The 14,727-nt window shown below is 37.4% G+C and overlaps 1 protein-coding gene across 1 annotated transcript in view; it reads left to right on the top strand.

Annotated features, from left to right (window-relative positions):
* Positions 1-14,727, top strand: part of EFCAB5 (EF-hand calcium binding domain 5) — an 85,019-nt gene that overhangs the window by 45,763 nt on the left and 24,529 nt on the right. The window contains exons 12-18 of the mRNA XM_087826481.1: positions 1,767-1,922; positions 5,146-5,245; positions 6,579-7,685; positions 9,339-9,416; positions 9,515-9,604; positions 11,553-11,767; positions 13,151-13,307. Coding sequence (XP_087682607.1) covers positions 1,767-1,922; positions 5,146-5,245; positions 6,579-7,685; positions 9,339-9,416; positions 9,515-9,604; positions 11,553-11,767; positions 13,151-13,307 — 1,903 coding nt within the window. The remainder of the gene's footprint in view (positions 1-1,766; positions 1,923-5,145; positions 5,246-6,578; positions 7,686-9,338; positions 9,417-9,514; positions 9,605-11,552; positions 11,768-13,150; positions 13,308-14,727) is intronic.

Here is a 14,727-nt window from a genome sequence, read left to right as displayed (position 1 = left end):
TTGGATGAGTATAGGTAACTGAGTCACATTTTCTTCTTACCCCAAAACAACATAGACATTATTTGTTTTCTGATATTGATTGTTGAGAAGTATGATGTCAGTATTACTTTTTTCTCCATTCATTCATTTTATTTAATTCAACAAATATATACATAAATCATATATGAATACTACATGTATGTCTATTTCCATATATGACATGTACATATGTGTCTGCATGTATGTATATCCATACAATTATAGGAGAAAATGGGTAAAGGTGATGTATACCTAATAGTACTCGATACAAACTCATTAGCATTTTACATAATTCCTTTGTGAATATCTATTTACCTATATATATAATTTTGTTTATTGGGTGGGTTGGGCTATTAATATAGTTTTCCTGATATTTCCTAACTTCTCTTCCTGAACTGAAAACAGCACATATTCAAGCACTTTCATTATAGAGAAGAGATGTTACATCAATTAGAAACTAAGAAAGTATTTCTTTTTTATTATGTTGTGTGTTTTTTTTTATTGATTTCAGAGAGAGGAAGGGAGGAGAGAGAGAGAGAAACATCAGTCACGAGAGAGGGTCGGTGATCGGCTGCCCCTTGCGCTCCCCCCACTGGGGACCGAGCCCGCCACCCGGCCAAAATATTTATTGAAAAATTTTAATTATCTAATCAATAAATTATTGAGCCATCTTATATGATATAGAAGTAGTTTGGGGGACAGTTGATTTTACATCTGTTTTAAGACTATTGTCAGAACAGGTTTAATGAAACTGAAAGAAAATGAAATGTCAGGCTTAAAGTCAATACGTTACACACAGATGCCACCCGGTGGAGAAACTATGCCATGCAACTGTCCTGCCGATAGTTTGCAATGAGCATTGTAATTACTGACACTCAGGATGGAGCATGTCTGGAGAAAAAGGAGTCATTGAGTAATTGTTAATGTAAAGAGAGGCAAATGGGGACAGTGGTCCCAGATGAATCCATTCCGCATGTCAGTTTCCTAGTGTATTTGTTTTCTGGTGGATAAATGAACAGGTGGTGATGTTTTTGTTGACTATCGCCTCTGTCTCACTATTTATCTGTTTTATTCTAGTAAATGATGACCAAAAGTAACTATTTTAGAATATTTACTTCTAGTCTTTTGGTTATTAAGTTTATACTCTCTGTGCTAGAAGAAATTTCAAAATTAGAAGGTGTATTTCTTACCCTTAAGGACCAAATATTGCATTGCTGTATGGGAGCTGCCTGTGGGTATACGCAGGCATTTATGTCTGTCTGTGTGTGCCTGTGTGTGCATGTGTATACAAGCATGCATAAATCCACATTCTGGGTGGCACCAGAGTAGGATCCAGGGAATGGAAGGATCAAAATATAAGCAAATTAAGAACACACGCCACAAAGAGGCAATTAAAAAGCAATGAACAAGTGCAAAACATTATGAATTATTATATTCATCGCTGCCAAAGGATGCTGCTATTTCATACAGTAAGGTAAAAAGTCTGCCCTATATAGTGCTGATGTGACCTAGAGGGAAATTGCTCCCGAAATATCTAGTCCCACTGGTGTGTGGTGTTGGAAACTGGATTGATCACCCTCTCACAGCCTGTAGAATAGCACTAACATGAAATGCTTTATCTAAATGACAAACAAATGGCATGGGGGAGATTGCAGCCAGTAATTTCATGCACATCAACTGAATCCTTGGGAAAATCCAAGTAAAGAACATGGTTTTAAATCAATCATTTATTCTCTGTCTCTCTGCAGTATGTCTCTTCACACATTGTAGACTTTAAGACTGAAATGTTTGAGGAACTCCTTAGGCACCTTTGCCACTATGCAGATGAATTCCGGGAGGTCATAAAAACAGATATGCAGAGGCAGATGTTTGCTGAACTCTTCCTGCATTGTGACTGTGGGAAGGTAGGGTAAGACCCTTAAAGCCATGTTTCTCAAACTATTTGTTGTAAAGGGCCAGTTTTTAGGTTGTTAATGGTGATGTTTTTAATTTCCAATCTGCTGTGAACTAATAGTACTCATTGAAAATGGATTGCTGGGGGGGGGGGGGGGGGGCGTGGCAGGGGGAGGGCATACAAAATACAAGCCATATTTTTATTGTCAGATTCAACTCTGATTTAGTATCTGTTACTTTCTCAAGTTGCTGTAAAATTTGCTAGATGCTATTCTCAATTTCTGTATCTTTCTCATCACCGACTTGTACCAGCTTGCATGGCACAGCATTTCACAGCATATAACTCGTCTCTAAATCTCTTTCCCATTCCTAAGAATGGGTTGCTTAAGATTATTTTTGCTTACTCTCTTTTCTGGTGGCTTCCTATTGAAAAGAGCTCTGGGGAACAGGGAGCCTGCTACATCTTATTATGTTGCTTCTTAAAAAGAAAAGTTTATATCAAAAAGTATTTCTAGCCCTAGCTGGTTTGGCTTAGTGGTTAGAGCTTTGGCCTGTGGAATGAAGGGTCCGAGGTTCGATTCCAGCCAAGGGCATGTACCTCAGTTGCAGGCTCGATCCCCGGCCCTGGTTGGGGCTCATGGGGGAGGCAACCAATCGATGTGTCTCTCTCTCCCCCCGCTCTCCCTCCCTCCCTTCCACTCTCTCTAAAAGCAATGGAAAAATATCCTTGGGTGAGGATTTTTTAAAAGTTATATGGAAAAATAAAGGTGCAGATAGAGCAAAAATAATTACAAAAAGAAACAAACAAACAAACAGGTAAAAAAGAAAAAACCAAGTTGGGGAGAATTTATCTGATTTTTAAAAACAAAGTTATACTAACAATATTGAAGCTGGCATCAGACCCATGAGAATGTGGGAATTTAGTTTATGACATGTGTAGGTGGGAAGGGTTATTCAAAAAATGATATTGGGATGAATGGCTTTCCATATTGGGATAATATATAATAGATTTCAACTTCATCAATGAGGAAGAATAAATCCCATCTGATCAGAGACCTAGATTTGGAAAACAAAATTTTAAAAGCTTTAGAAGCCTACCTTTTGATCCCAGTATAGGTAAATTTCCTAAAGAATTCTCCAAATAAGCACAAACCACATAGGAAGTGACTGATACATTTGACTCCCTCAAAATTAAAACATAGATATGACTAAACTGACCAAAATTTAAATTAAAATAAGAAATAAACTGGGAAAGGGATTTGCTATATAGATAACAGTATGGTCATTATAAAAATTTTACAAATTAATAAGAAGTAGACAGCTTTTCCCTACCCAAAAAGGGAAAAGGGTATGAAAAACTCATTCATAGGTGAGGAAAACCCAATACATAATAAACATGAAAATATATTAAATATCACTAATAATCAGGGAGATGCAAATGAAAATAATTAGATAACATATTTTATCCATCAGATTGGAAAAATTTATAAATTCTAATAATATCAAGTATTAAATGAATATGGAGAAATGATATCTTTGTTCAGTAATAATGAGAATGTAAATTGGTGCTTTTTGGAGCAATTTGGAAAGAAGAACTGAAGCTGAAAATGCACTGGCCCTGGGCAGGTAGCTCAGTTGGTGAGAGCATCCTGATTGCCAAGGTTGCAAGTTTGATCCCTGGTCAGGGCACATATAAGAATCAGCCAGCCCAGCTGGAGTGGCTCAGTGGTTGAGCATCAGTCCATGAGCCAAGAGGTCACCGATTTGATTCCCGGTCAGGGCCTATGTCTTGGTTTGGGGCTCGATCCCCAGTAAGGGGCTTGCAGGAGGCAGCCTGTTGATGTTTCTCTTTCATCGATGTTTCTATCTCTCTATCGCTCACCCTTCCCCTCTCTCTAAAATCAATGAAAAAACGTATTTTTTAAAATTAGCCAAGGCATGCATAAATAAGTAGAACAACAAACTGATATTTCTCTCTCTCTCCCCCGTCCCCCTTCCTTTCTCTAAAATCAATAAATAAAAATTATAAAGAAAAGATAATGCACATAGTACACAACTCATTAGTTTTTTTTCTATTTATCCTATGGAAATGTTTATGCATGTACACAGGAGATGTGTATAAGGACATTTATTATACACATTATTATTTGCATCAAAATGCTGAAAATAATCTAAATGCTGGTCAAAAGAGGGATGTTTCAAAAAAATTGTGATGTTGTCTTATTATAGAATACCATACAGTTAAAATAAATAAAATATATTTCTTCATATACATGAATCAGATCCCAATGTTGTGTAAATAAGAGCAACTTTAAGGACACTTGAAATGTTTATAAATTTTTTTTTAAGCAGAGGAGCATTTGAGATCTTGCTCCCCCAGCATATGCCATTAGTTTGGCTCAAATTAACTCATAAAAATTCAAAAAAAATGTTTAAAAGGACACATGTACTATGATATCTTACACATATGTATTTGTTTTGTTTTGTTTGTTAATTCTCACCTGAGGACATTTTTTTCCATTGACTTTTAGAGAGACTGGAAGGGAGGGAGGAGAAGTGAGAGAGAGAGAGAGAGAGAGAGAGAGGGAGAGAGAGAGAGAGGGAGAGAGAAACACTGATGTGAGAGAGACACATTGATTGGTTGCCTCCTGCACACGTCCCAACTGGGCCCGGTCAATCCAGGTACTTGCCTTGACAAGGAATCAAACCCTTGACCCTTTGGTCCACAGGCAGACATTCTAACCACTGTGCAACACCATCCAGGGCTCAGTTATATATTTTTAAAGTACATATGCAAACTGTTAACAATCATCATTTCTGGGTGTTGGGAACACAAGTGTTAGTTTTATCATTTTCTTATTAAAATTTTTCTCAAAATAAAAATGCAAAAAAAGAACAAGTAGGGAGCAGTTAATTGTTCCAAGTGTCATTCGTAGGTCAGATTAGATAAGAATTGAACATTGTGCATTGGACTTAGCAATTACATCAGTAACAAATATGTGTTAAGGGCACCTGTTAAGTGCAAGACATTTTGACATGTCACAGAATGGGGAAATAGGCCTAAAGAGGCAAGATAAAGCTTTCCCAACTTTGACTTTAGAGATTTTATTTACATGATGATAGTGGTGGTGGTGGTGATGGTGATGGGGATGGTGAATGTTTCAATAAGCCATATTCTGTCAACATAAAAATCTCAAATCTCCTATAACAACTAATTGCAAACTTTCTGTTTAGGTAGGGTTTTTGGATCGTCAGAGGACATTGGCCTTACTGGAAACATTCTATGACCAAAGTCCAAAAAATCTTAGACGTTTACTCCGAAACCCAAGGCAATGTAAGTGCCACTCAGAGGGAGTATGCTCAAACTGAAATGATGAAGTACACTAATATGATAATACGAGGCCATTCTATCCCTGTGGCATTTCTTTGCGTAATGTCTCCCTTAGATCATGTTATCTACATCTAGCCGTTCATGCCCCACAAAATTCACTCTTCATCACGACCAGATGTATTTTTTACTTCAGTTCAATACTAAAAGTTGTCACACTAGAACTCAATTTTAAGTTCACTCAAATGAAGAACTGTTTTAGTAACAATCGGAATGTTTCAGAAATTAAGTTGGTAGTGGTAATTCCAGTTTTAATGTCCAACTTAGAATTCTAAGATTTTGAAGAAAAATGTTTCCTTTTCCCAAGCATTTTTACTGATACACCTTTACTGTACTTACACAGTGACATTTATTTATTTTTTTATATTACTACCTAAACGAATAGGACTAGAGGTCTTATTTTTATTTTATTTTTAAGAGAAAACCATTGAATGGATGGGTTTTCCAAAGAACGTCAGTATTTTATTTCTGTGTGTTAACTTGTTACTTGGGTACTTAAAAATCTGTAGATGATGTACATAGAGTATTCCCTAAAACTGTGGGAGACACAATTTCATAGCTTAAGTGCTAAATGTTTTAGAAGGGAGGAGAGCAGTCTTATGGCACGGTCCCACCCTCTGCAGTCCAGGACACCAGCGTTGTCTTGGTGTTCTTTTTTAACAGTGGGATTCTGGTGAATGCTATTCAATCTTTCCCTAGAATTCTGAGCCAGGTGTCCACATAAGTTGTGGAGGAAAAGAGTTGATGAAGAAGAAAGAAAGGTAGAGAAGAAGGAAAGGATAGAAAATGAATGTTGGAAAAAATAGCCCAGCGAAAAATTGTCATGGATAGAGACATGCTTTTATTTTGATACTGCAGATATTGGGAAGGTATTTGAGGTGGAGACATGTGTCCCCTTCCTCATCCCATGCTGGCCTTGTTGTGGGAGGACCAAAAGCAGGGAATACATTGTATTTGTCTTGGCAGTTTAAGCAGCTCTCCAACTAGCAAAAGAGGAATCATGTTCACTTTTAAAACCACACCGTTTAGGAAGGGATGCTTTCTAATTCACAGTCGTGAGCATCCTTTATGTTCAACTGGATACCTTTTTGGTTTTTGTTGTGTTTCAGGGAAAGGTAACTGATATTTACTTAAAGCAATAGCCCTATATTATAATCACTGTGCTCAATGTTTTGTTTTTTGTTGTTTTTTGTTTGTTTGCATTAATTTACTAGTTGAGATTCTTCATTATAAGATCAATTGTTTAGGTAAATGGTTTTGGTTTTTGTCTTTGCATTAGGGCCATTTATTGAATTTGAAGAGATAGAGCTGCCTGAGTTCTGGGGAGACATGGATAATCAGAAACACATTTATGAAGACTTTGACAATGTGCTCTTAGAGATGAATACATCACTGTCTGAAAAGCATGCTAGAAAAAAACAAAGTAAATTGTTAAAAAATATAGAAGATCAACACAAACATGATAAACATAAAAAATCAACACTATTAGAAGAGCAGAGAGGGACAACTGAAGGACAAGACCCAAACAAAACTTTAGTGGAAGAACAAGACTCAGAGTCGATTGGAGAACAAGAACCGCACAGGGAACAGGGAACAGCACAGGGACAACACAAAGGGTCAACAGCGCGGCAAGGGTCACGCAGAGGACCACGCAGAATGTCAGTGACAGAAGAACCACATACAGGGCCAGTCACAGAACGAGGATCACACAGAGGATCACGCAGAATGTCAGTGATAGAAGAACCGCAAAGACAGTCAACTGAAGAACAAGAATCGCACAGAGAGTCAGGGACAGAACAAGGAGCACACAGAGGGTCAACTGCAGAAGAAGAACCTCAGAGAGAGCCAGTAACACAAAGAGGATCCCGCAGGGGATCCCGCAGGATGTCAGTAACAGAAGAGCCACACAGAGGGTCAACGGATGAAGAAGGATCACGCAGAGAGTCACTAGCTGAACCAGGATCACGCAGGGGATCCCGCAGGATGTCAGTAATAGAAGAGCCACATAGAGGGTCAACGGATGAAGAAGGATCACACAGAGAGTCACTAGCTGAACCAGGATCACGCAGGGGATCACGCAGGATGTCAGTAATAGAAGAGCCACACAGAGGGTCAACGGATGAAGGATCACGCAGAGAGTCACTAGCTGAACCAGGATCACGCAGGGGATCACGCAGAATGTCAGTAATAGAAGAGCCACATAGAGGGTCAACCGATGAAGAAGAATCACACAAAGAGTCACTAACACGAAAAGGACCACACAGGGGATCACGCAGAATGTCAGTAGTAGAAGAGCCACATAGAGGGTTGATTTCAGAAGAAGAATCTCCTAGAGAGTCAATTCCAGAGGAACAGGACATAGCCTCAACTTCACAATCAAGGGAAGGTAGTATCTTAATCCCTCCGCAGGGGTGGCAAACCTTTTTTTTCTGCCAAGGGCCATTTGGATATGTATAACATCATTCTCGGGCCATACAAAATTGTCAACTTAAAAATTAGCTATGATAAAAGCTCCTAGATTCATTGAATTTCGAGTCCTGCCTGCGGTTGCCTTGGCAGGGCCAGACCAAATGATTTTGCAGGTCACATACATCTATTCATGATTTCTGAACTGCAAGAGTAAGATCCAGTATCAAGTAGAAGACATCATCTTTCAAGTAGTAATGCAGTTCTCCTACAATTATATCTCTGTTTTGTAGAGTGGTTTTTAAAGTCTTCAGGAAACACCTGTTTCAATGAGAATCTTTTCTGGAATATCAGGTCATGCAAATATCAGACATATTTTGCTATTAAGCATGAGTCTAGGCCTTGACCAATCAATTAAATGCAAACCAGAAAGTCTTTATTGTCTAGAATTCCTTTTGTACTAAAAATCCGCTTGTAAGGAAGAAATCTGGTAATTTTGTTACATATAGAAATTTTCACTGAACCTCTGAAAAGGCAGTAGAAGCCCTTTTGTTTTAAATGTGGTGTCTGATATTAGAAACCACTTCTAAAAATTTCTTTTATTTCAACTATAAAATGGATCTTGCTTTTTTCAGTTGTATATATTTCTAGAAAAGTTTCTGAAAGCCACATTTAAGACACCTGCAGTTCAAATGCTTATTCTGCACAAGACTTTTCCTCTGAATTGCCTATTTATGACCTTTTTTGAAAATTCTAACTTTTTAGAGCGCCAATCTCAATACCACTGAAGACATCAGTTAGGCATAAGTTTTTTAAAATTCTGCTCTTTAATTCTACAATCCCCCTCCCCCCCCAAACTTCTTAGAGATGGGTAAGCTGTGTTCTAGATTCTACACTATCACCAACTAATTTGAAATCTTTTCTTTTTTTGAGCATTATGTTTATTTCTCCACAAAACAGAGCTACTAATTTCTGGCTCTCCTGACATAGGAATGTAGCTTTAAAAAATTAGTGAAGTTACTATTCAATCAGATGTTATGCTAGTGAGGACTTAATTTTGTCGATGTGTAACAGTATTCCAAAATGACAGTGTCTGGAAAAACATTAACAAAAACAAAACAAAGCAATAGTGTTTAAATAAGATAGGAGTGTCTTTCTCATATAAAAGTCAAAAGTTCTATGACAGCTCAGTTCCATGAAATCAGCAGTGGCTCAAGCTCCTTCTGTCTTGTGTCTCCTCCAACCACATGGCCAAGATGGTTTACTGCCATGTCTACCTTCTGACCAGCTGGTAAGGAGAAAGGAAAATGGGTAAGCATAGTATCGCTTCCCTTCACAAATCATTGGTCAGTATGTAGGAATTTAGTGACACCTAAATGTGAGGGAGGCTAGGAATTGTAGCCCTCATTTTGCGTGGCCAAATTGGGGTTCAACAAATAGCTTTTGTCCAAGAGCTGCTCTCAACAACTAGAGTTATTAAGCCATATCATTGTGGTTGATTCTGACACAACATATATGGGAAAGCACCTGAAAGAAAGTTTTTGGTGTTCTATATGCCAAGGCATTTCTCTTAGTCATTAACTTAAGAATATATAATGTCCAACTCATAGGCATTTTCTTTTGTACCTTTCAGCAACTGCAAAGAAGAAAGCTCAGAAAGACAAATCCTGTGAACCCAAGTCCCAAACAATAGAAGGAAAGCCATGGACAGGTGACTCACTTAACCCTCCTTTCATTTATACTCTAGAACAAAAACATTATGAAAATGAAGTTAAATTGCCTGTGTTATGTGGAATGTGTTTTTTATAGGTGAACTTTTGACTTGTAACTTGAAGAAGCATGCCAAAAGTGAAGATGAGGAACAGGCAAACTTAATCTATGGTAACGCCAAGTTCACAGGTACATGTTAACAACAAAATCAGAACGGATAGATCCCAGTCTGATGAATTTAACTTATTGTGGCACCCCATGATAAAGATTGGACTTAGCCAAGACGCAACACCAAGGTGAACTTGCATTATTTTGTCCCTGAGCTGATGGATCTAAACATACACAAGATGAATGTTATTAGTGGTAGCACTTGATGAATGTTCTTAAAAACATATGCATTAGTATACAGGGTTTGGGGTTTTGTTTTGTTTTTATAATTACATGGTCCAACAGCTTTTAAGCTATGATTGAGGTATACAAAGGGAATCAAATATTAAACATTACTACTCAATAGAAATAATTTCAGCTATTCCTCTCCCTGGTAGTTTCACATCCAAACATGTGAGACAGGTGAGAATATAAATTGTTTTTGAAGACTCATAAAGATCTACTCAACAGAGATCAAAGACTAGCTTTTAGCTCCCAGATAAACTATGTATTTAACAGTGAGTGTTCCAATAAGTACTCATTTTACCATAATGCTATTTTATCATTTTACCTTTCATTGACACATAGTAGAACTAATTAGATCAAGATTATTTTCTCTTTTTTTAATCTTTATTGTTGAGAGTATTACAGATATCTCCCTTTCCCCCCCCTTGCCCCCACCGCTTGTTTCCTGCCCCCTCCCTTCCTGCAGGCCTGCACCACCCTATTGTCTGTGTTCATGAAACACACACACACACACACACACACAACTGTGAACTTAAGACAGCCACTAGAAGTTGCTTTATTAATTAATTAATTGATTTTTAAAAAAGATTATTTTCTTCCTATCTGAAATTTTTAAAAATTTAAGTCTGGGTCAAATAATAAACTTTTTATCCTCAAAATATTTTGGTGAAAGTGCATGGCATTAGTCAAGCTCTTTTTTTTTTTTTTTTTTTACCATATCTTTATTGATTTCAGAGAGAGGAAAGGAGGGGGGGAGAGAGAGAGAAACATCAGTGATGAGAGAGTCATTGATCGGCTGCCTAGCCTGCAACCTGGGCATGTGCCCTGACCGGGAATCAAACCCCGATCTCCTGGATCCTAGGTCGATGCTCAACCGCCGAGCCACACCCAGCCAGGCTAGTCAAGCTCTTGTGGCCTACTAGTTCATGTTCTTCTTCTCCTGGCCTTACTTCTTTATTTCAATTTTGCTTTACTATTTGGAAAAAATCCCACGAGTGATTATTTTTAAGTTATGTCAAATCTCATATGGAAGTCATAAGGGCATAAATAATTAAATCGAACATAAGTCACTGGGTTAAAATTTTATGAAATATGCTGCATGTTATAACATTGAGTTTCATGATAAATACAGTAAAGACTCTTTCGGGGAGAGATCGTAATGGTGGTATTTACAGACTTATTTAACTGGCAAGTCCAGATTGCAACTGGCCTCAGGCACAACTGAATCCAAGTCCTCAACAATAGCAGCAGGGCACTGTCTCTCTGCCTCTCAATCCTGTTCTTCTCTGGGTCATTTTCAGTTTTAGGTTGTTTTTTCATGTTATGACAAAGATGTCCATGAGAGTATCTCTAAGCCTACATCCTACCAGTTCAGGAATCAGAGTACAAAAAAAGGGGTTCTTCCCCCAATAGTTCCCCCAAAAGTTCTAACTCTCATTGGCCTATAGTGGATTATATTGTTGTTATATATATATATATATATTGTTATTATTTTATTGGCCAGACCTATATCACATGACAATCCTGGGGGCAAGGATGGGGGAGGACCACCTGGCTTATCTAAACTGATAATGAGGAGATGTTTTGTCAAATAAAAAAGGAATGGTGCTATCCTCATGAAGGGAGCATGGATTTCTGACAGAAAAATATTAGCAGATGTCCATTACAACAAATACTCTTTTTTTTTTTAATCTTTGAGAAAATTGTTCATTTTACTGTTTGGTGTATGTTTCCTGCTTGATAGACCTACATTCAATTATCAGAAATATTCAGTCTTACAAAGAAGTGAAAGGAAGGAGTGCCTTCAATAGAGTTTCCTTCAATCTGCTCCAGTTTGTGCAACTCCTGGAGACATTTGTTGGTGAAGATACCCCTCTGAGTGCCAGTGAGACCCTTGCCTCCTTTTTTAAGTGTGGCTATGTTGAAACAGAAGAAGAGAAAATGAGTGCCTTAGAAGAGGTAATATTGTTTATTAATGGAACAAGTGAGGTCACTATTGTAAGTAAATCTGTCAACCTCAGTAGTTCTTACTGTGGCTCTTCTTTAAAAATGCAAAACCAAACTTATCACTATTTCAATGTGCATGGCCAGTAAATTTTTATTTTATTTTATTATTTTATTGTCAAATGTTCTAAGATCACACACTCCAGAGAACTCATTCCCCTAACAATATGATTGCTGCTGGCAGGAGATGGTTTATTGTACAGCTTTATTTTTCCTTCAATGAAGCTTGAAAAGCAAATTCTAAGGAGCATATATATGAACAAAAATATGTGTGTGCGTGTGTCTGTGTGTGTGCGCATTGTCTGTCTGCAATGAGTGCATTTACAGATGCACATACCTAGGGTTTGGTCATGGCTTGAATATATGTTTTTATTCATGTGCACTGCACTAGGTACTACATGTTACTTACTCAGGTGTAGGTAAATCCACACACATTAGCTGATATAAACAATTTATGTGCTCTTATATGAAATGTGTAAATTAGATTCACTAGGCATATTCAGTGATCTCATCAGCCTTATGAGTTTTCTCAGCTTAATTCTAGAGTTGATATCCCTTTTGCCTCCTCAAATGCAGTTCCCCTATTCACTTTCTTTTAGCAATTAAATCTATCTAGATAGTAATTAAATTACTGTCTAATTGATATAATTAATCTAGTAAAAAATCTAAAAGGTAATGTATGTCAAGTTAGGTCAATGTTAAATATAAAAAAGAATTTTTGAACACAGTCATTTTTTAATGTTTGAGCACTGCCATTCATCCCCCTTCACTACAAAACAAATCCCACCAAGAAGTGAGGCAGAGCACCCCATGTGTTTATCACATTCCTGAACAAGCAGCAAGGGAGTGGAAAGGAATAAAGATTTTTTTAAAAAAATATGTCTTTATTGATTTCAGAGAGAGGAAGGGAGAAGGTGAGACAGAAACATCAATGATGAGTCACTGATCAGCTGCCTCCTGCATGCCCCCAACTGGGGATCGAACCTTGATCTCCTGGATCGTAGGTCAATGCTCAACCTTTCTGAGCCACTCCAGCCGGGCAATTAAAGATTCTTAAGGGATGTAGTTCTCTTCCTAAATTAATGTTTTAACCCAATGCAGAGAATGCATGTTTTTGGTTTTGTGTGTGTGTGTGTGTGTGTTTTGGTCTAGAGGTGAAACAGAGAAGTATTTAGAGGATTAAAATTAAATGCTTCATTTTCCCATTAATATCATGCTTAGTCCCAAAATAAATGTTTTTATAAAAAGTATTGCACTTTTGGGGGAATAAAGATAGGATGCCAGCTTGTGCAATAAACAGCATGTCTTCTGTGCTTTGTTATCTTGTTTGTATCCTAGGCTAGACAAAATGTTTCCCGAGTTCGATGGGGACTTCTCCTAGAAGCCCTCTTTCAGATGTGGGACAGTGATGGCTCAGGCTTTCTAGATCTGAAAGAAGTTGATGAACTCTTGTATACATACAAGGAGGGAATGGAAAAAGAAGCTGTAGAGTCAGGTAAAAGTATAATAATTTTCTTATTTAAATTGTGGTAACAACTTGGCTTCAAGTTTCCTGGTACTATGACATATATACAGTTAAACACTAATTGTTCTAAAACCATGAGATACCACCTTCACACCTGCTAGTATGACTATGAATTGTTCAGCTTTATTGAGATATAATTGACATATAATACTGTATAAATTTAAGATGTACAACATGTTGATTTGATACACTTACATATTGTGAAGTTATTCCCATGGTAGTATTAGTTAACACCTCCATCGCCTCACTTAATTACCATATCTTTTTCATGGTGAGAACATTTAAGATCTACTCTTAACAACTTTCAAGTGTGTAATACAATATTAGTATTGTTAACTATAGTCACAATGCTGCACATTAGATCCCCAGAATTTATTCATCTTATAGTGAAAGTTTCTGCCCTTTGACCAACATCTCTCCATTTCCCCTACCCCCAGCTCCTGGCAACCACCATTAAACACTCAGTTTGCCTTTTTTAGATTCCATATATAAGTGAGACCATACAGTATTTGTCTTTGTCTGTCTGACTTATTTCACTTTACATAATGCCTTCAAGGTTCATCCATGTTGTTGCAAATAGTCGAATTTCCTCCTTTCTCATGACTGAATAGTGTTTCATTGTATACACCACATTTTCTTTATCCATTCATCTGTCAGTGGACACTTAGGTTGTTTCCATGTCTTGACTATTGTGAATAACTATGTAGTGAACATGGGGGTACAGATATTTCTTCAAGATAGTGATTTTGTTTCCTTTGGAAATATACCTGGAAGTGGAATTGCTGGATCATATGGTACTTTTATTTTTTATTTTTTTGAGGAACCTCCATACTGTTTTCCATAGTGACTATACCAATTTACATTCCTATCAACAGCACAGGTTTCCCTTTTCTCCACATCTTCACCAACACCTCTTTTTTTTTTTTTTAATCTTTATTGTTGAGAGTATTACAGATGTCCCCCCTTTCTCCCTCTATTGCCCCCCTCCACCCCAATCCCGCCCCACCCCAGGCTTTTGCCACCCTGTTATCTATGTCCATGGGTAATGAATGTATGCATGTAAGTTATTTGGTTATTCTCTTCCTCCCCCGCCCCTCCCCTCTTCCCTCTGAGATTTGTCCGTCTGTTCCATGTTTCCATGCTTCTGGTTCTACTTTATTCATCACTTTGTTTTGTTCATTAGACTCCTTATTCATCTATTTTTAGATTCAATTGTGGATAGATATGTATTTATTGCCATCTTATTGTTTATATTTTTTATATTTTTCTTCTTTTTCTTAAAAAAGACCCTTGAACATTTCATGTAATACTGGTTTGATGGTGATGAGCTCCTTTAGCTTTTTCTTATCTGTGAAGCTCTTTATTTGACCTTCAATTCTAAATGATAGCT

Source organism: Miniopterus natalensis, chromosome 17, assembly GCF_054644295.1.
Source record: "Miniopterus natalensis isolate mMinNat1 chromosome 17, mMinNat1.hap1, whole genome shotgun sequence".
Lineage (NCBI taxonomy): Eukaryota > Metazoa > Chordata > Mammalia > Chiroptera > Miniopteridae > Miniopterus > Miniopterus natalensis.
The sequence above is the reverse complement of the archived record's forward strand: the minus strand, read 5'-3'. Positions and strand labels throughout refer to the sequence as shown.